General features: G+C 40.1%; 1 protein-coding gene across 1 annotated transcript in view; it reads right to left on the reverse strand.

Annotated features, from left to right (window-relative positions):
* Positions 1–9,868: 9,868 nt before the first annotated feature.
* ache (acetylcholinesterase) overlaps positions 9,869–21,449 on the reverse strand; it is a 29,266-nt gene continuing 17,685 nt past the window's right edge. The window contains exons 5-9 of the mRNA XM_054601617.1: positions 21,127–21,349; positions 20,750–20,983; positions 18,729–18,921; positions 17,393–17,571; positions 9,869–15,688 (exon numbers count right to left, since the gene is read on the reverse strand). Coding sequence (XP_054457592.1) covers positions 15,567–15,688; positions 17,393–17,571; positions 18,729–18,921; positions 20,750–20,983; positions 21,127–21,349 — 951 coding nt within the window. The 3' untranslated portion in view covers positions 9,869–15,566. The remainder of the gene's footprint in view (positions 15,689–17,392; positions 17,572–18,728; positions 18,922–20,749; positions 20,984–21,126; positions 21,350–21,449) is intronic.

A 21,449-nucleotide genomic window follows, 5' to 3' on the forward strand; every position in this document is an offset into this window, starting at 1 on the left:
CGGATTTAATTGATTGGTGTGTTCATACCTGCTTGAAACTATGAGCAAAACCTGAAAAGCAGGAAAGGCTTCAGACTCAGTGTGATGGGAGTTTCTGTATTTGGTGGTACAGCCTCTTGGCTTTAATGATGAAGTCAGAGGAAGTCTCAAATCCATAAATCTCCAAGCAGCTGCCCTGATTAAAACAAATGGAAATCTCTTAGAAGTGACTATAGTATGTTACAAAATCATATAAAAAGTCATAGTATAGAATGATGTAAAAAGGATTTATGAATCGCCAACTTATCATGGTGGAGGGGTTTGTGTGCCCCAGTGATCCTGAGAGCTGTGTTGTCGGGGGCAATAGCTCCTGGTAGGGTCTCCCAAGGCAAAGTGGTCTCGGGGGAGGGGTCAGACTAAGAGCGATTCACAAAACCCCAATGAATCGGACGATGCAAGGTTGTGGCACCTCGCCCGGAATAGGGAAACCGGGGAACCCTCCTGGAGCCAGACCCGGTAGGGGAGCTGCGTCTGGTGGCCGGGCCTTGGCACATGGGGCCCGGCCGGGCCCAGCCCGAAAAAGCTACATCGTGCCGCCACCCTGTGGGCCCACCACCCGCAGGGATAGGCATTGGGGTCGGGTGCAATGTGAGCTGGGCGGCAGGCTGGGGCGGGAACCTGGGCGTGCTGACCCCCGGCATCACAGACTAGCTCTAGGGACGTGGAATGAGAAGGAACCGGAGCTGGTGCGGGAGGTGGAGCGCTACCAACTAGATATAGTTGGGCTCACCTCCACGCATAGCACCGGTTCTGGAACCAAACTCCTGGAGAGGGGCTGGACTTTTTCCTTTTACGCCCAGGGTGAGAGGCGCCGGGCGGGTGTGGGGATACTCACAAGCCCCTGGCTGAGCGCCACTGTTCTGGAGTTCTCCCCGGAGAACGAGAGGGTCGCCTCTCTGCGACTGGGAATCGCAGGGGAAAGTTTCTGACTGTCATTTGTGCCTATGCACCAAACGGCAGTTCGGAGTACTGGCCTTCTTGGAGTCCTTGGGTGGTGTTCTGGAAAGGGCGCCGACTGGGGACTCCATAGTTCTTCTGGGAGACTTCAACGCTCACGTGGGTAACGATGGAGAAACCTGGAGGGGTGTGATTGGGAGGAACGGCCTGCCCGATCTGAACCCGAGTGGTGCTTTGTTGTTGGACTTCTGTGCTAGTCATGGACTGTCCATAACAAACACCATGTTTGAGCATAGGGAGGTTCATAAGTGTACTTGGTACCAGAACACCCTAGGCCAAAGGTCTATGATCGACTTTGTAGTTGTGTCATCAGACCTGCGGCCGTATGTCTTGGACACTCGGGTGAAGAGAGGAGCAGAGCTGTCAACTGATCACCACCTGGTGGTGAGTTGGATCAGGTGGCGGGGAGGCTGCCGGACAGACCCGGTAAACCCAAACGTGTAGTGAGGGTGAACTGGGAACGTCTGGCTGAGGATCCTGTCCGCAAGGTCTTCAACTCCCACCTCCGGAATAATTTCTCGTGCATCCCGGGGGAGGCTGGGGACATGGAATCCGAGTGGGCCGTGTTCAAATCCTCCATTGTGGAAGCTGCTGCTAGGAGTTGTGGTCGGAAGGCGATCGGTGCCTGTCGTGGCGGCAATCCGAGAACCCGCTGGTGGACACCAGCGGTGAAGGAGGCCGTCAAGCTGAAGAAGGAGGCCATTCGGGCTTGGTTGGCCCAGGGGTCTCCTGAATCAGCAGGCAGGTACCGGTTGGCCAGAAGGGCTGCAGCTGCAGCGGTTGCTGAGGCAAAACCCGGGTGTGGGAGGAGTTCGGCGAGGCCATGGAGAAGGACTTTCGAATGGCCTCAAGGAAGTTCTGGCAAACCGTGAGACGACTCAGAAAGGGGAAACAGGGCTTTTCTCAGGCTGTGCTCAGCAGGGGGGGAGAACTGCAGACCCGGACTGGGGATATTATCGAGCGGTGGAAAGAACACTTTGAGGGACTCCTGAACCCGACCAACACGTCCTCTGTGGAAGAGGCAGAGTCTGAAGACTCAGGGGAAGACTCGTCCATATGCCTGGCGGAGGTCGTTGAGGTAGTTAAAAAGCTCTTCAGCGGCAAAGCGCCAGGAGTGGATGAGATTCGACCGGAGATGCTAAAGGCTCTGGACATTGTTGGGCTGTCTTGGTTGACACGTCTCTTCACTGTCGCGTGGAAGTCGGGGCAGACCGGGGTGGTGGTTCCCATTTTCAAAAAGGGGGACCGGAGAGTGTGCTCCAATTATAGGGGTATCACACTGCTCAGCCTCCCCGGGAAAGTTTACTCCAGGGTGCTGGAAAGGAGGCTCCGTCCGATTGTCGAACCTCGGATTCAGGAGGAGCAATGCGGATTCCGTCCTGGACGTGGAACAGCGGACCAACTCTTTACCCTTGCAGGTCTGTTGGAGGGTGCATGGGAGTTTGCTCATCCAGTCTACATGTGTTTTGTGGACTTGGAGAAGGCCTTCGACCGTGTCCCTCGGGGAGTCCTGTGGGGGTACCTGGTTCGTTACTACGAGCCATTCGGTCCTTGTATGACCAAAGTGAGAGCTGTGTCCGGATACTCGGCACAAAGTCGAGCTTGTTCCCAGTGCGCGTTGGCCTCCGCCAGGGCTGCCCATTGTCGCCAGTCCTGTTTGTGATTTTCATGGACAGGATTTCAAGGCGCAGCCGGGGGAGGAGAGTTTCCGGTTTGGGGACCTCAGAATCACATCCCTGCTTTTTGCAGATGATGTGGTTCTGTTGGCTTCTTCAGAACGTGACCTTCAGCACGCACTGGGGCGGTTCACAGCCGAGTGTGAAGCGGTCGGGATGAGAGTCAGTACCTCCAAGTCTGAGGCCATGGTTCTCTTCCGGAAAATGGTGGATTGCACCCTCTGGGTTGGGAGTGAGTCACTGCCCCAAGTGAGGGAGTTCAAGTATCTCGGGATCTTATTCACGAGTGAGGGTAAAATGGAGCGGGAGATGGACAGGCGGTTCGGTGCAGCGTCAGCAGTGATGCGGGCGTTGTACCGGACCGTTTTGGTGAAGAAGGAGCTGAGCCGTAAGGCAAAGCTCTCGATTTACCAGTCCATCTACGTTCCAACCCTCACCTATGGTCATGAGCTTTGGGTAGTGACCGAAAGAATGAGATCGCAAATACAAGCGGCCGAAATGAGCTTCCTTCGTAGGGTGGCTGGGCTCAGCCTTAGAGATAGGGTGAGGAGCTCAGACATCCGGAGGGAGCTCGGAGTAGAGCCGCTGCTCCTTCGCGTCGAAAGGGGCCAGCTGAGGTGGCTCGGGCATCTGATCAGGATGCCTCCTGGACGCCTCCCTTTAGAGGTTTTCCAGGCACGTCCAACTGGTAAGAGGCCCCGGGGTAGACCCAGAACACGCTGGAGAGATTATATATCTCGTCTGGCCTGGGAACGCCTCGGGGTTCCTCAGGAGGAGCTGGAAAGTGTTGCTGGGGAGAAGGACGTCTGGAGGACCCTCCTTAGCTTGCTAAGTCAGAATATATAGCATGTCCAAAAAAAGTCGTTAAAGGTTATTGAATAGCATAAAAGGTCATGGAATAGCATGTCGGAAAAAGTCTGGAAAAGGTCATAGTATAGCATCTAAAAAAACACACAACAAAGTAATAAAAAGTCATAGTTTAGTATGTTGAAAAAAGTAAAATTAAAGTATTTTGATAAAAGTAATAGTATAAAGTTTTTAAAAGGTTATTTTATAGCATCTCATGTCATAAAAGGTAAATAAAAAATGTCATAGTATAGCTTGTCGAAAATAAATCATAAAAAGTCATAAAATAGTATAGTAGTAGTATGTTGAAAAAGTATAGTTAGACGAAAAAGTCACAAAAAAGTATTTGTACAGTATGTCAAAAAAGGAAATATTCAATGTCACAGCATACAATGACAAATAAATAGCATAGTATATTATAAGAAAGTAACACATTTATAAAACATTATTAAAGTCTAAAAAATATCATAGTGTAGTATGTCATAAAAAGGTTTATAAAAAATATAGTTTAGTATGTCATCAAAAATACTATAGTATTTACAAATGATATAATAAAAAATTTATAATACAATATCCCAAGAAAATTTGATAGTATTGTATCCAATAATAAATTATAAAGATGTCACAGTATAGTATGTTATTAAAAATATTGCACAGTATACTAAATAATGCCATGGTTTAATATAACTAAACTATGAAAAAAATCATAATAATATATAGCATTTGTAAATATGTTCATCAAAATTGTCATAGCATGTCTTAAAAATGTAGTGTAGTTTATAATTAAAAGTAAATTAAAAATTAAAAAGTCAAAACAAATTTCATATTTTAGTATGTCATAAAAAGAATTGTATAAATGATCATGAAAATGTCATAGTATGCTCTAACAATAATAATATATTAAGTCATAAAAGGTTTCTTATTATATGTCCTAAAAATGTCTTAGTATGCTGTCCCTATAAAAATATTAGCATAGTATGTCATAACAAAATGTTTTTAATGTAAAAATAAAAGTCATTATATAAACATTTTAAAATAAATCATAGTATGCCCTAATGTCATAAAATGTCAAAATTAAATACAAATTCATTGATAGCAAAATCATTAATGGTTTCATAATAGTCATACTCATGTATGTCATAAAATAATAACATTATAATTTGCCGGTGGAATGCCATAAAAAACTCATAGTATCAAATGCCATAAAAAATAAAAAACGCATACAAAAAGTAAATGTGTAGAAGCCAAGAATTATCTCAGTATAGTAAGTTACATTTAGTAGTATAATATGTCTGAATGATTCCATAAAAAGGTCTATTGTAGGACATAAAAATGAAAAAATATATATTCATAGTATCATTGCCATAAAAATGTCATAAAATAGTTATTACAGTTTGTCATTAAAAAATAAATAAATAATAGTGTAACAAAAAAGTAATCCTATATTATTTAATTCAAATTATCATATCGCCCATCTTTACTTTAGACCCTCATTCAGTTGGTGGCTCCCTAAATTCTCTTCTTTTCTCTCCAGATGAGTTTTCAGATCAAAATTGAGGACGACGAGTTTCCTCACTCACTTCTTCCAGCCCTTCCATTACTGTTTTCATGTACTCACAGGGTCAGTCAGGGCCAGGACTGACAAAAGCAGCACACATTTTTTAATTAGTGAATTTTTGTTTTCTGAAACAGAGATCCAGGATTTCAGGATTCAGAATGTCAAGTATCATTTGTCTCAGCAGCATTTCATGGTGAGCTATCACAAAAGTTCATTTGTTTGTTCTAAAATCAGCTGGAGGAGAAAACTTCTCAAGAAACTCATGATTGTAAACTCGGGGGCCGGGATGTGATCCTTTTACTTCAGGCATTTGTACCTATTGAGATCAGACTGTTGTTCGGTTTTATTTTTTAATCTGTGTTAATTTCTGAAAAGCACTTGGTAGAATATCCATCCATCCATTTTCCGTAACCTGCTTATCCAGTTAAGGGTCGCAGGGGTGCTGGAGCCGATCTCAGCTGTCAATGGGCGAAGGCAGGGTACACCCTGGACAGGTCGCCAGTCTGTCGCAGGGCTGACATATAGAGACAGACAACCATTCACACTCACATCCACACCTACGGGCAATTTAGAGTCTTCAATGCACCTAAGCTGCATGTCTTTGAACTGTGGGAGGAAGCCGGAGAACCCGGAGAGAACCCACGCTGACACAGGGAGAACATGCAAACTCCACACAGAAGGTTGTTGCTGTGAGGCGACAGTGCTAACCACTACACCACCGTGCAGCCCTGGTAGAATATCTCATATTCATATATAAGTCATATATAAATCAAGTTCTTTCTTCTTATTATAATTAATATTGCTGCAGCCTGAGCTCTCCATTGACATCAGGACAGAAGAAACTCAACATGTCTCCCGATGCAGACTGAAAACTCATCTATTCTGACTGCACCTTGGCCCATGAAATCATTTATAATAAAAAAATATTTCTGTGTGTTTTATTACTTAAAATAGCACTTGAAGCAGTTCAGCATATTACTGGAGTTGATATTCTTTTCTTTTCTTCAAAACATAAAAAAAAACTTTTAAAAATTAAGTTTACTTTATAATTTTGCCAAAGAATTACATCTTCTAATAGTTCTTCTAGATATTATATTTTCCTGATTTTACCTTATAACAAATCATTCATACAAAATCCTATAAAAGAAGCTACAAAAATATAGACGACCAAATTATTTTTTTAACTTTTATTCAATCAACACTAGATAACAACAGCAGTATTACAGAATGAAATGATAGGAAACAACAAAGAAAATATTTCAGTTTTTGGTTAGAGACGGTTCAGTTGAAAAAGACTTTAACATCAGGGGATTGTCTTTGGCATACATTTTTGATGACATTTCAAAATCTTGCTAAACTAAACAATTTTGATGGCATACTAAACTGACATTTTTTGATATACTATATTATTTTTTATGGCACGCTATACTATCAGTTGTTTTGACATAATTAACTAACATATTTTAGGACATAATGTATTCATTTTATTTGATCATATTATCTCACATACTATACAAAAATTGTTTCATTGCATACTGTACTATGGAAATTTTATGACATTCGATAGTATGCCATCTGTTATGATATTCCAAACTATGACTTACATAACATACAACTCTGAGTTTTTATGAAATACTTTACAATGCAATATTTTATTACATACTAAATTATTTATGGAATACTATAGCATGACATTTTTTTAATGACACATCATTATGTAACATTTTTGTGGCACTTTTTATGCGGTCTATACTTTGAATTTTTAATACTTTGAATAGAATACCATGACATTTTTTTTAATGGCATACTCTACTGTGACATTTTTTAATGGCACAATATACTATATTAGTATTTTATGGCAAACCATAATATGATGGTTTTAATGACATATATATATAAGAATTTTTATGATATACTATACAATGATTTTTTTTTATTACGGACTATAATATTATTTTTTATGATATCCTATACTATGACATTTTTAGACCTACACTATGGCATTTTTTATGACAATCTATATTGTCATTTTGATGGCATACTATACAATGATAACTTTTACAACGTACTTTTCGATGACATTTTTCATGACATACTATATTGATATTTTTTAGGGCATATTATATTAAGAAATGTCTTTTTATGAAAAATACTAGATACTATTTATACTAAATACTATATTTTTTATGGCATACAATACTATATTTTATATGACTAACTTTACTATGACATTATTTATGATATACTACATGATTACTTTTAAGGCACACTATACGATGAAGATTATTTTTATATTTTTTTAATTTTTATTCTTATTTCTTATTTTTGTTCTATCTTTATTTTGTTGTATAGTATGTGTATTTATTGTCTGTGTCTGTGTAGTTGAGCTCCTGCAACACTTGAATGTCCCCCATGGGGATCAATAAAGGAATATAATAATATACTTTATTATTATTTTTAAATGACATGCTATACTATGACATATATTTAAACATAATATATAATTATTTATCTTAGTATTCTAAGTCATTTTTTGGCATACGATGACATTTTCCATGTATTAAATTATATTTTTTTCATGCCAGTTTTATGACATACTAGACATTTTTGTGGCATTTCATGGAATACGATATCATGATATTCCATGACATTCTGTTTGATATCACATATTTGAATTTATTTATCACAACCTATTTATGACATGTTTTATGACTTTTATTACATGATTCATTATTGATTTACAAACGTACTATACTTTTACATTGCTTTATAATATATTATTTTACAACATTTTAATGATATCTTGATGGCATACTATAATATGACATTTTTATGATTTTTTAAGACAAACTTCACGATGACATTGTTTTTACTTGCTACATTGTTACTTTTTTCTGGCATACAAAGCTATATTTTTATACACTTTTACTATGACATTTTCAAGTCTTTTTTATCACATAATATTCGATAATATTTTTCATGACGTACTATATTAGCACTTTTTATATATATGATACATTTTTATGGCATATTATACAATTGTATATTATATTTTTTCAGACTTACTATTTCATGTATTTTTTAAACGTTTTTTAATGACTTACTATACTGTGAGATTTGAGTGGCAAACTAGATTATATTTCTTTATGGCTCTTCCTAGACTACAATATCTACATAACTTTTTTTGTAGTAATAATATGACATATTTTATGACGTACCATACAATGGCTTTTTTGGTCTTTAAATGACATGATATAATATTTTTCATTACTCTTTTATGTCATACTATATTATGCCATTTTAAGTGATATATTATATATATTATTAATATTAATGTTTTTTTATTGCATACTACACTTTGACATTTCTTTATGACTTTTTAAATGTCATACTATACTATGATATTTGACACATAAGACATTTATGGTATACTATAGAGTGACCATCCAGTCTCCATCCAGTCTGCTGCTCTTCCTCTTCCTGAGAACCAACAAAGAAGAAAGTCAGGCTGTGAAACACTTTATAACAAACGCACGCTCTGAAGCCTTCGTTATATGTCAGTAAAAACTAAACTCATAATTTTATAAAGCATTGTTCCTACATTAATAAATATTCGTATTCAATTTTATAAACACAGCTGTTAATTCATTGTTCTTGATTGAATGTTTCGCATTTTCTTTATCACACACATGACAGTGAATAGTACCATACAAATGAATAGTAACATATATATTATATATATATATATATATATATATATATATATATATATATATATATATATATATATATATATATATACATTCAGTATAAAAACATGAGTAAAATCAGATGCAAGTCATAAAGGGACGCGGTTACCAATCGGGAATTGATAATTATTGATAATTAAAGAAACATACTCACCACTCGTGTCACTGACGAGCATCTCTTTAATGTCTCCATCTTCCAGCTGGTATTCTTTTTGGTCCAGGTCCAAAAGCCCTCACGACTCTGGTCGGATAATTCCACTTCATTAAGGCAGCGGTGTACCAGATCCTCGAGCAAAATGTTTATGTGTCCCACGTTGATGACGTGGCGTGGTATTCCTTTGTCGCAGATGATGACGTCACCAAACGGGGTAGGAACGTTTTTAGTTTTTTGCGATTAGCAGATTCACCCGGCTAAAGAAGCGTATTAATGATCTCTGAAATAGAAACTGTGAGTGTTTTTCTTAATGAATGAATGGCAGATGTTTGTTTTTAAGAGAACATTATTTGCTTCTTGCAATAAATATGTATATGTTATATCACTTTGTTCTGTGTCTATTTCCTATTGTCTATTTCCTGTTAAATTCAATACAAATCATTCAGTACGATGATCTTCTGTTTTTCTGTAGGTACATAGAAAGGACACTAGGGGGCGGCATGAAACCACTATCAGTGATTAAACGACACCACTTCTTCTCTTACCTCTGGAAACATGAGTCTCCCATTTTTTCCTTTGACGTGTGCCCTCAGGGTTTACAAAACCTGTTCATTATTCATGACAAAAATGAAAATAGTCATTACAAGTCTCTTAATAATCACTTAGTATCTTATTATGTTGACTTTTTTTTTTACTTGCCATGAGTATTTTTTTTGTATTTCATTCATTATCTTCTTATCTGCTTATTTTTCTTTTATTGTGGTAATAAAAAGAAAATCAAGTAAAGTCCTAGACCCGATAATGTGTCATATGCCGGCCTGGATCAAACGGTGACTGGTGCATGCTGGGACTCAATAAAAGCTCAACGTGGACAGAAGCAGCAGGGTGATTTTATTTCTGTTGCTATAGCTTAACCAATTCAGCATTCATGATACACAGAGACATACTGGGAAGCTACAGAAGCCTTCAACACTTACAGTACTAGTGACCGGAACAAACAACGATGAGGCAGAGGGCCGGAAAAAATAAAGTCAAACGAACGGAACGAACACAAGAAAAGAAGATTTATGGCACTCATTTTTAGTTTACACTCAGAATAATATTGCTTTTAAAACACAACCTCTATCCGTCATCATTGTTGTTTTATCACGTTATATTTTCACTGCATTTAAATATCAAATATATTCCTTTACTGATGTATTTACGTTATTGCTAACATTAAAACGTACCTAACATTAGATATATATTAAGTGACTTTGATAATAGTTTTGTTCAAAAGTACAAATTTTTACAGAAAATAACAGTCCAAGTTTGGAAGGGTATACTGGGGACAGGTGGACTTCAGGACATGCACAGGGATCTGATAGGAAGGCAAGGGAAGGAGGGCTTAAGCGGGGTCTCCCATTGGATGAGAGGAGCTGGAGGAGCTGTCACTCACACATGCATTCTCCACTGGTATTTTAGACATCAGGTACAATCCTTTATTCATAGTTAGTTCTTTTAAAGCTAGACTACTCTACTCCGATCCATAAATAGGAGCTTGACATGCCGACAGAGACAGTTAGCCGGGACAGCCATCAGCCAATCAGAGCGCTGATTCAGTTCCCTCCTAGTGTTAGTAAAGAAAAATGGCAAGAGGTTGACAGACAGGTACAGTGAGTACATGACACCCACACCCACACAGTGATTTTAAAAGTGATAGACAGACAAATGATGCACACTCAAGTGGAGTGAGAAGGCAGCCAAAGTCAAAAGTCCCATTCAGCAAATGAGTGATTTTTGAAATGAGAGAGTCCCAAAAGTTCTGAAAGATAATATATTTTTTTATTTGAATGCAATAGATGGTAGCCTGAGGATAATTTGTTTTGATCCCACAAACAATACGTGCACACAACATGTGGAACTCTTGCGCGGTTATTATCTTGCGGCATCAAGATGGTTTACTACACAAGTTATTATTCTGTGCACACAAGATCCAGATCTATAGCCAATCATAACCTATGAAGTATACATCTTGTTCGTCTCACAATATAATATATTTATGCATGCAACATGTGGATCTTGTGCAAACAGGATAATAACGTGTACATATATGGAACTTGTAAGTACTTAGTAATCTAATGTACATAAAAAAACATGTTTCAGGACTTTCTGGGCTCTCCAAACAAAATCAGCTAAACCAGTTTTCTTTTTTGCAAATTTGAATGCTGTTAAAAAAAGCTTTCATTGTAGTCGAGTTAAGCAAAAAACGAAACGTTTCACAGTGGAAATAAATAAGTCTAAAAAAATGTTTTGGGTAAACTTGGGTAAAGTAAACCGCGCTGCTTACGCCATAAAGTCATCTTCCAACATCACGTTTAATCAAATGATTAGATTTTAGGCTGGGGGTGATAAAATCCTTGGTGAGGAATAATATGTTATAGCTCATTAATAAATCAGTAGGTAATGAAGGGAGTTTGTGTCATTTTGAGTGTGAAGTTTTAAACTCTTAATTGCACACAATAATTCAATATCAGTGCCAGATGTGTAAACTGAAACTCGCACACACGCAGCTCTTTCTAAGGAGAGACGTTATGTAATGATGTGTTTCTCCGACTGTCTTTTCCTCTTTCCATCACATCTCCGCCTCTCCTTCTCTCCTCCCCTCCTCTGTCCCTTTCTCCTTGCCTCATCTCTGTACCTTTCCACCTCCATCCATCCATCCATCCATCCATCCATCCATCCATCCATTGTGTCCTGTTTGGCTGGCAGGCCAGAGGCTGACCAAGCGCCCTGTCACATTATCCTGCCGCTGAGTGAATTACTCTGCCTCCATTAGACTAACAAGAAAGCGGGAGGACTGAGAGAGATGGGGGCAGGGGGGGCAGGGAAGGGGAGAGAAACGAGGTCGGGCGGGGAGGACGGGGGAAGAGTGATGCGACTGGGTGATGGACGAGGAACGGAGGAAAGAGATGATGGAGAGGAGAAAAAGTTTGATGAGCTGGAAGGAGAGAGATATGAGAGGGGGTATAAAGAAAGGATGGGAAAGTGGAGATGGGGAGGAGGGAGTGAAGGATGAAAGCAAGAGAGTAGGAAAGACGGGTGGGTGGTGGAGGTTTATTAGAAGATGAAGATGAAAAAGGAGGGAGACCGAGAGGGCGGAAAGCAGGGCAGCACGGCGATGATGGAGGGAGAGGAACAGATGCGGGGGGAAACAGAGGAGATGGAGGATGGGGAAGGAGGGGAGAGTGGTGGGCAGTTGGTCGAAAAAAATAAAATGAAGGGGAGGAAGAGGGAAGATGTGAGGTGAAATAAGAAAGGGAGGGAGACAGAAGGACAAAAAGAGAAAAAGAAGTGTAAAGGTAAACGGCATAGAGATAAAGCAGTGAGGACTGTAATGATGGAGAGTAGATGTTAATGAAATACATCACAGCTGCACACGACACTGAGGGGAGGACACACACCTCGCAAAGACAGCACACACACACACACACACACACACGATTCAGTGCAGTTATTGAGTATAGTAATGGTTCCTGAACAGGGCTGTGGCCAAGATTTTAGAGGGACTGCCACCACGGGTCCACACCCCCCTCCTTTACTGATTACATGGCCTCAGTGACCTCAATGTTAGCTACGGCCCTGCTCACGCTTCTTACATCTCACCAAAACAGTTTGGATCGAAAGACGCACACAAAAACATTTTCATGTATGTTTAAAGGGTTCACTTTTTGAAGGAAGAATGAGTCTGAAGAGAAGCTTGCTAGGATTCAAGGTATCCTGAAGTGTTGAAACCGATATGCGTAAGAAAATCAATACAATACTTACATATAGCTACGTCGACACAAACCTGTGCGTTTGACATGAATTTTGAGAAGAAGCAATTATTGACGCGAACCAATGCAGTCAGAAATAGCTCCACTCGAGCAGCTTTTGACGTCTTATCTGAGAGAGTGAGGTGTCTGTGTGTGGGCACGAGAGGGGAGATGCTATCGGGGAGCTAGCTAGCTAACAAGCTATGAGGAGTCCCAATAAACAAATGGGATTAAAATGTTTTGGGCAGTTTGGTATTTGGGAGGCTAAGCGACATTCAGCAGCAGTACAAGAGTTTTGGCTAGCTTCTTTGGCTCGTTGGCTAAACGTTAGTAATTGCTAAGAAATTTGCATTTGCTAGCTTAGACTGCTGAGTGTCCCACTGCTACACTAATATAGCAGCTAGCTGGGTACAGATGGTGTCAACAGTCTATGGTGTCAGCATCGTCTAGTTTATGGTCATTGTCAGTGGATACAGTGAAATAACACTCATCTTGTGGTGCTATATCGGACTGTATTGAATTGTTACATGGTTAACTGTATCGTTTTTGTATCATATTGCAGACGATGTATCGAGACATGTATTGAATCATCTTGATAGAAAGATACACACATAGAATCGTTTTGTAACTTTCCTCCCTCTAGCAACTGATTAACTCTTACAGTAATTTAAGAATATTTTAAAATGAAAAACAAATGTATACTAAGCCTGGAATCATTAACAATGAAATAGTATTAAAAAATGTATATTTTTACATAACAGTGGGCTCATTCATGTAATGGAGGTATCAATTCTGTGCTCTCTGAAAACTACCATCCAATTGCACCGAGGCCAGACATTTTAAAAACCTAAAAATGTGGCTTTACAGTGAGACTTACTTTTGAAAAAAGTAAATAGATAATCTTCCACTTACAAATGAGAGGTAAAACAAACCCTTGCTCAATTCTACACACTAATGTAAGCAGATTTAAAAGTACAGCTGCAATGATGAATGACAAACAATGCAATGGCAACTATTTTGATAATCCATTATTAATCTTCTAAAGCTTAAGTGCGGACACCACGGATGTGTAGTAGTTTTGTTTTTAGTGTCCGCATGGAGTACGTGTTCCACACATGCTAAGTAGATTGCAACGCTAGCACTTGCAGCACAACAAATTGTAGCTACGCAGACGTCTGCACACTGCCTGCCCGTACGCCCTCTGATGACAAAATGTACAGACCCTTGTGTCTGCGGACACGCAAACTATAACTTCAGCTTTAGAAAGTGTTTCTCAAATGGGGGTTCTAGTACCCCTAGGGGTACTTTCTAGTACTGCAGGGGGTACGTGAGATAAAAAAAAATATGAATAAAAAACATATCAGTCATGCATCATTTCTAAAACAAGTATATTAATAAAAGGTTAAATAATAAAAAATGTAAATGAAAGTCTAAATGATAAATCACATTTTATATTCAATGTACCTATTTTCAATGCTATAGTGAACTGCCATGAACTGTCAACCCTCGCATCAAATGCAGTTTCTTTCTACCAGAAATTCCAAAGGAGGTACATTATTGAACAAAGGTTTGGGAAAGGTTTGGGAAGTTCAGTTCGATTCAATTCAATTTATATCAAATCACACATTTGCCTCAGAGGGCTTTACTTCTGTACACTCCATTATGATTATCCCGCAGTAATCCCTTGAGACAACAGTGGCCGCCTTTCAGCAAGTTACACTGCCTCACTTTAAACTCGAGGGTGGAGCTGCCTTAGCATTTGTGATGCATTTGCAGCTAAATTTGATCACATTTTGACCGATTGATTTTTCAAAACATTATTAGTAGACATTTTCAGTTACTCTGCTCACCCCCTCCACTCTACTGATATGCAAATAAGACAGGTATGGTACTAAAATGCTGACAGAGGGAAAGCTGAGGAGGGCCATGAACATAAACATGACTTGTTTCTGTTTCTGTTCAACTGTCAAGCTGATTTAAAGTGAACTTTTGAAATGTAAATGAGGCACAAATCAGTTGGGCTGTTAGTCAAACACCATCTAAAGTACGGCTGGAAGGAGATAACTTACAAACCTTCATGTGAACAACAAACTAGCATAAAGTGGTTTTCCCCGATACAGAGATAAATGTAGGGAGTCTAATGTTTCCATGGAGCCTTTCCACACAGAAACAGCTGGATGTAACCAGCTTATGGCTTTACACCATGATAAATACACAAGACAAAGTGAAGCAGAACACCACAGGTAATGGGAATAGTGGTCATAATAGTAATAAACAAGAACAAGACTAAAAAGGCCTCGACAGAAAAAGTCCCAAAAGAAACCAAAACCTGATATGCTGGAAAGAAGGAATCGTCCAGAAAACAAAAGATGCGTTAATGAGATCAACAAAAAGACATGTGTGTCAACGGTAAACCAGCAGCGGTGCAGTGTCATGGGCCTGTTGAGATCTGAGTTAAACACATACACACATATGCACGCACGCACACACACACCCGAGGTAATGACACATTTCTAATATTCCTTCCTATCGATGACATCATCCCTCCATAGCCCTTCATTTCCACAGAGACACACACAAATTCAGAAAAAGAACAACATATAAATAAATAGTATAAATAACACAAATAAAGATAAACAGTGCCTGTGCCTGTGTGTGGACTGAAACAGAAAACAAAATAAAAAGTTTGAATGAAGTTAGACTTCATGGAGGGGCTATGGAGGAAAATGGCCACAGCTTGTTCTCTCTCTGCCTCCCCCTCCCCGTCATTCTCTCATCTCTCAGCTGAGGCTCTTAGAGGTCAGTGCAGCGCTCCTGCTTGCTGTAGTGGTCAAACTGACTCTTCCAGTGCATCATGTAGGAGGACCAGCGGTGGAACTCCACCTTCCACTGACGCTCCGCCTCGTCTATGTTGTCTGAGAAAAAAAACACAGAGACACAGCGGTTAGCAGTTGAGCTTTGACGCCTTTATACTTAAGGCCTTTACACACTGGTGGCATTTCTTTTTGTGCGATTTATTCCAAGGCCAGTATATAATATCAAACTGTTGTTTTTGTCATGGTTACTTTCACAAAGAGTGAATATCACATGGCGAAAAAGGCCATACTTTTTTGTGGAAGAAGGCAATCTTTTTTCCTGCATTTAAGGCATCAACCAATCACTTTGCTACACCTTTAATTATGATTTAACAAAATGGAGTCTCCGTAGTCCAAACCATAGACTGTATATAAGAAGTGGACGTAGTTGTCGTGACGTCTCCCATTGGTTTGTTGACAGGTGTTATGAAGCCTAGAGTTCGGCGATCGCCCTCTTGGATTTCGGCCTTGCCTTATAAATTTTTGCAAACAATGAACAGGTAGAGAGGCAGTATACGGCCTTGAGCAGCACTGTGTAGCCCCGCCCTAAATCATACCCTGCCTTATGGTCTATTTGACTCTAAACCATAATTTACTAAATGAACATCATGCTGTATTGAAGAAGACTTGAAACTAGAGATTGTGACCATAAACTCATGTTTACAATGTTTACTGAGGGAATAAATCAAGAGAGAAGTAGAGTCATTTTCTCATAGACTTCTATACAACCAGAGGAGTCGCCCCCTGATGGACACTAGAGAGAATGCAAGTTTAAGTTGCTGCCTGGTCCAAACCAAAATAGCAAACATTACTCCTTTCAACCTTTACAATGGTTGGGCGAACAAAATCCACTACTTCCATTCTTACCTTTCACAATAAAGGCCCAAAAATATAATATTCACAGGGGAGTTGTCCGCATTTTCGTGTTGTTTAGTCGTCACGCCCCCAGTGTGTAAAGGCCTTTAATGCCAGTGTGTTATGGTCACAGGTTGTTTTTTGTGTTTTGTTTAATGCCCCCCTAAAGAGGGTGGGTCTTATGTAATATGGACCTGTCTGAGGGCAGACACCAGGGAGAAGGAAGGAGATACGAGTGTATGAAAGTGCAGAGGATAGCGAAGAGCAGCCTCTTAAAGACTATGACATACAATTTAAACTGGAAAAACTTTAGACATCACCCTGGTGAAGGAAAAATAGTCAAAAATGTTTGTTGGATAAAGTGTGGTGTAATGGAGATCAGCTGTGCATGTATGTTTGTTTTCTCAAAGTTAGAAAATGTCTTTTAATGTGAAAGATCTGTAGCTGATTTTGAGCTTCTTTGACATCAATAAAATTAAGACTACCATCTATGGAAATGTACATTATGCTGTATTAACTAAATAAAAATTTCCCGCTCGGTACATTACTTATTCTAAAATAAGTATATATGGGATTATATCCAAATATTTTTTGTACGGCACATATATATGCTGAAATTGAAAATAATAAATATATATAATTGGATTTTTAGGCATTCAACATTGACAACAATAATCCAGTATTGATTGAGCTTTACATTATAGTAAAAGTACTTTGACCCATCATTGGTTTTTTTCCTGGGCCTTCATTTGTTTGTGGCAGCCGTGGCGGCCTTTATTTAAGAGTTTACACTTGGAGCCTCATTATAGAGGTCTATAATGTTGTGTTACCGTCTGTTATAACAGTGAAGATGTATTCAGCACAGATGTGGTGTTTTGAGAAGAAGCAGTGTGTAGAAGCACTATTTACCAGTGATGTTAAGGAGGCGTGGCAGGAAGCGGTTCCAGAAAGCGCACATCTGGTTCCTCAGACCTTTGTGGACCTTCATTGATTCAGTGTTGAGTCCCACGTGTTTCTGCTCGCTGACTGTGAACAGAGGCCAGCGCTTCTTGCTGTCTACCTGCCCGTCGTGGTTCACATTGGGATTTCTGACAGGGAGGAGGACAGGGTACAAGAGACATGGTCAAAACAAGGAGGGGTTAAAAATGGGTAAAAAAAAATCTAAACTCAGTTGCCAGTTTCTCAGGTCTGCTCAGCTAAGACAAAGGCAGTTTAATTCAAAAGCAATGTCAGTACTGGCAACTACTTATTGTGTAATTTAGGTGACTGTCTGGGAGCACGTTACCTTGATATCACAGCATGAACTGGCTGCACCATCTGTTCAGAAGTTCAAACTTAGCCTAGTTCCAATGTAAGTGATCACTTAGCAGAGTTTCAAGCATCATTTAGAGATTAGTTCTTACCAAATATTCACACCCAGTACCAGTAAGGTCAGGTGTATAGCCAAAATTATACTTTTGGCATTTGAGGGTACTCAAGATGTACGTGTAGGCTTTCTGCGTACATTGGCATAACTCCAATCTGTTTGTTGCCACTACGCCACAAAGTGGCTACAAATCAACAGCATCTCTCTCTCTCCCTTCCACCGTACAGGTTTTTGGTAATAAATAATAATCAATTAGTGGGCATATCAAAATTCAGACCTGATGATGGCCTTAGATAAAAAGTCAGAGGATCACTAAAGTCGAGGCTTCATCCTCTGGGGACCATGAATATCTGTACCAAATCTGATGCCAGTCCATCGGGTAGATGATGGTATATTTAAATTAATAAGTGAATTCTTCCACCGTGATGGTGCTAGTAATAAAGTGCGGGGATCACCAAAGTCATTAGAATTCATCATCTAGGCGCCATGGACATCTATTCCAAATTTCATGATAATCCATACAATCATTTTTTTGTTATTTTAATCTAGATCAAAGTGATGAATCAACTGACCAACCAATTCCAATGGATTTCCCATCACTGCTGCAAATACCATGGGATTCCCCTGATCTATCTGGATGATTTGACTGATAAATGAATCATCTGGGCTATGGAACTCGGGCTGCTGCTTCCACAATGTGTGGGAAATGCTTGCATGGGTGGGGGTTTCCTTTGAGAAAGCAGACTGTGTAACTTCTACTGATCACCTCATCTACTCTGCAGCTCAACAATCTTATCAAAGTCTGTCCTCTCCGGTGTACTCGTCTCTCTCTGCTGATCGTTATGATTGACACGTAAACAGCAGTCTGTGACGCCTCACCCAGTTCGTGCAAAGTTGGCCCAGTATCTCATAATGCGCTGGCTCAGTTTCTCCTCCTCTAAGGTGTAGTTGAGTCTCTTCTCCAGTGGCAGGCCAAAGACAAACTCAATCTCGTAGCCGTGGATCACCCCCATCCACTCCGGCCAGGCCAGGTTGGACGCTCGGTGGTCGAACAGGTAGAGGTAGACCCCTCCTTGAGCAGCAGGAGGAGAAAAAGATTATTATTATTTTGTGTCAACAGTACTGGTTTTGTTTGGTGGATACCTTGCTGCATAATGGTCTGGAATGGATCCTTCCTCAATGAAGACCCCTAAGGTTTCCCCTAATGTGGGAAAAACCTAGCTGCAATATCTATGCAACAGCTGGAACGGTGATTATGGAAGCTAAAACTGCCATCAGAATGCTATCATGAGACCATTATACCAAGTTAGCTCATTGCTGCTGGACATTCTCATTGACCCAGTGCGCCTCAAATCAGCTGTTAGAGAGTGAGCAAGTTAGAAAACTTAAAGACATACGCCTCTGGATACTGATTGTACCGCTTTTTCTGTGCCAAAACATGGGTTATTCAACAGAGCTGTGAATCAAAAAAAGCATTACAGGTGGGAAATTAAATATATACAGTAAGAAATTAACTGTGTGTGCGATCTGTGCTCAGTACCACAAAACATCGGGACCAAGTGATACAACTATATTTAAGCAAGAAAAGGAAGAACTTATTTTTATAACTAACACAATATAATGTCAAATTTACAAGAAGCTCAAATAATAATTAATTTGTCGTAGACAGCGTTTCACAAAGATATACAAAAATAGATAGTTGCCCCTAACTCAACAACTCATAAAAGTATATTTCACTTATTGTTTACATGATGGAATCCGTTGAAATAGACAGTGAGTTCACAAACACCTGCTGCTTATCTTGGCAGGTAAGAGAGCCCGAAAACATTAGCATTACAGTGAAACTGTATGAATGTAATGTCACCTTTTTGTTCACACTTCATGTCATCCTTACAGGTCTCACAGCCCCAACAATAGAGCGTAAGAGCCATGGACAGCATCAAATATTGAACCTTCATAAAAGTCTCGGCGACCAAGATTTCACAAAACGGGACAAACCTCAAATTGAGTCTCTGCATGCAGAATCTTGGTAATCCATTCTTCGCATCCAATGGAAAACACCAAATAATGCACGCAGAGCAGAATTAGGATTATACCGCTCTAATTATCAAAATTCAAAAAGAATGTGACCCTGACACGCTCCACAACGAAGCCCTCCGCTACAGAGAGACTCTAAAGACATGACCTCTAGTTCTAGGACTCACAAACACAAGCTGAGCCTCCAAACAGAAACCCCATTAGACTAAACCAAATTATGAGAAGCATCAACCAAAGAAACAGAGCAAATTGGAATGCTTTTTTGCCCTGAACACAGAATACACAGTAGCAGAACACCTGAACACGGTGACTGACCCAAGACTAAGGAAATCTCTGACTAGGTACACACTCAGTGAGCACGGCCATCGTCATCGACAGAGTTATATGGTCCAGGAGGCTTTTTTGTAAATCAGATGGAGCTGGACATGTGTGTCAAAATGTGTCAAAATACCTCTTGAGAAGCACATGCACATAATTTCCAGTCGTTGTTTCAAGTTGCATGTTTCCACCTCATTCCAGCTCACAGGAATTTGAGCCAGCGTGGCAGACAACATATAAAATAATAATAATAATAATAATAATAATAACAACAAACCGGCACAATCTCAACAGGGTTCTAACTCTTTGGGTTTGTGCATCCACAAATACTTTTGTAGCTAAATATCTTATAAACAAGCTAAGTATTGGTGTTTGATGTCAATTCATACCAGATTTCCTTTTTAGTTTAGTGGGTATGATTTAAATTTTATTTCATATTTATTCTCATTTTTATTTACCCAAGATTTTCCTCGTTGCCACTGTTTTGGTACAAAAAAAAGTTTCACTTTAAACAAATGTGGACCCCGCAAACACACATATCTTACCCTGTGAGTTTCCTCCGCTGTTCACTGCTGCTCCCATGTTGGCCTTGAGGGTGCTGTGTTGGGCGTAGGAGCGAGCGAAGTGGGCAAGCGGGCAAATAACGTTGTGGTCTCCCACGACGTCGTCCATGGCGTCGCGGTTCTTCAACCCATTATTCTCGTCCATCCAGTCGGTGTACTGCAGCACCACCGCCTCCAGGCCAATGTCGTTAGCGTGTGGAACGCTCAGCTTGACACCTGGCAAAGTGAGGTTTGGAGTTCTAAGGTGCATTTCTTTATTGCATTAACAGAATGACTACGGAGAACTGTAAAATTCTTCATCATATTAACAGAGTAGAGAATCATTTTGCAGTATTTTTTCCTTCCACAGTGGGCTTCACCTTCCAGGAAGTCCTCTCTGGAGATCAGGCTCTCGTTGTCCTTGCTGAAGCCCGGAGCTCCGTACAGCAGGAAGTAGGAGCCCTCGTCCTGGTTGACCCCGAGCAGGATCTGAGTGTCTTTGAAGTTGCCCGAGGTGAGCATGGCCTCGGGAGAGTCGGGCAGAACCTCGCCGTCCACGACGGGGACAAACGAGAACCGGAAGAGGGCTGACCACGGCAGGACCTGCTCAGGACAGGATGACAGGCTCAAATGTACCAAAGGTCTGAGTGCGAACACATAAAAGAACAAATGTCAAGTGACGGATTTGGCGAAATAACACCTA

This window comes from Anoplopoma fimbria, chromosome 7 (genome assembly GCF_027596085.1).
Source record: "Anoplopoma fimbria isolate UVic2021 breed Golden Eagle Sablefish chromosome 7, Afim_UVic_2022, whole genome shotgun sequence".
Taxonomy (NCBI): Eukaryota; Metazoa; Chordata; class Actinopteri; order Perciformes; family Anoplopomatidae; genus Anoplopoma; species Anoplopoma fimbria.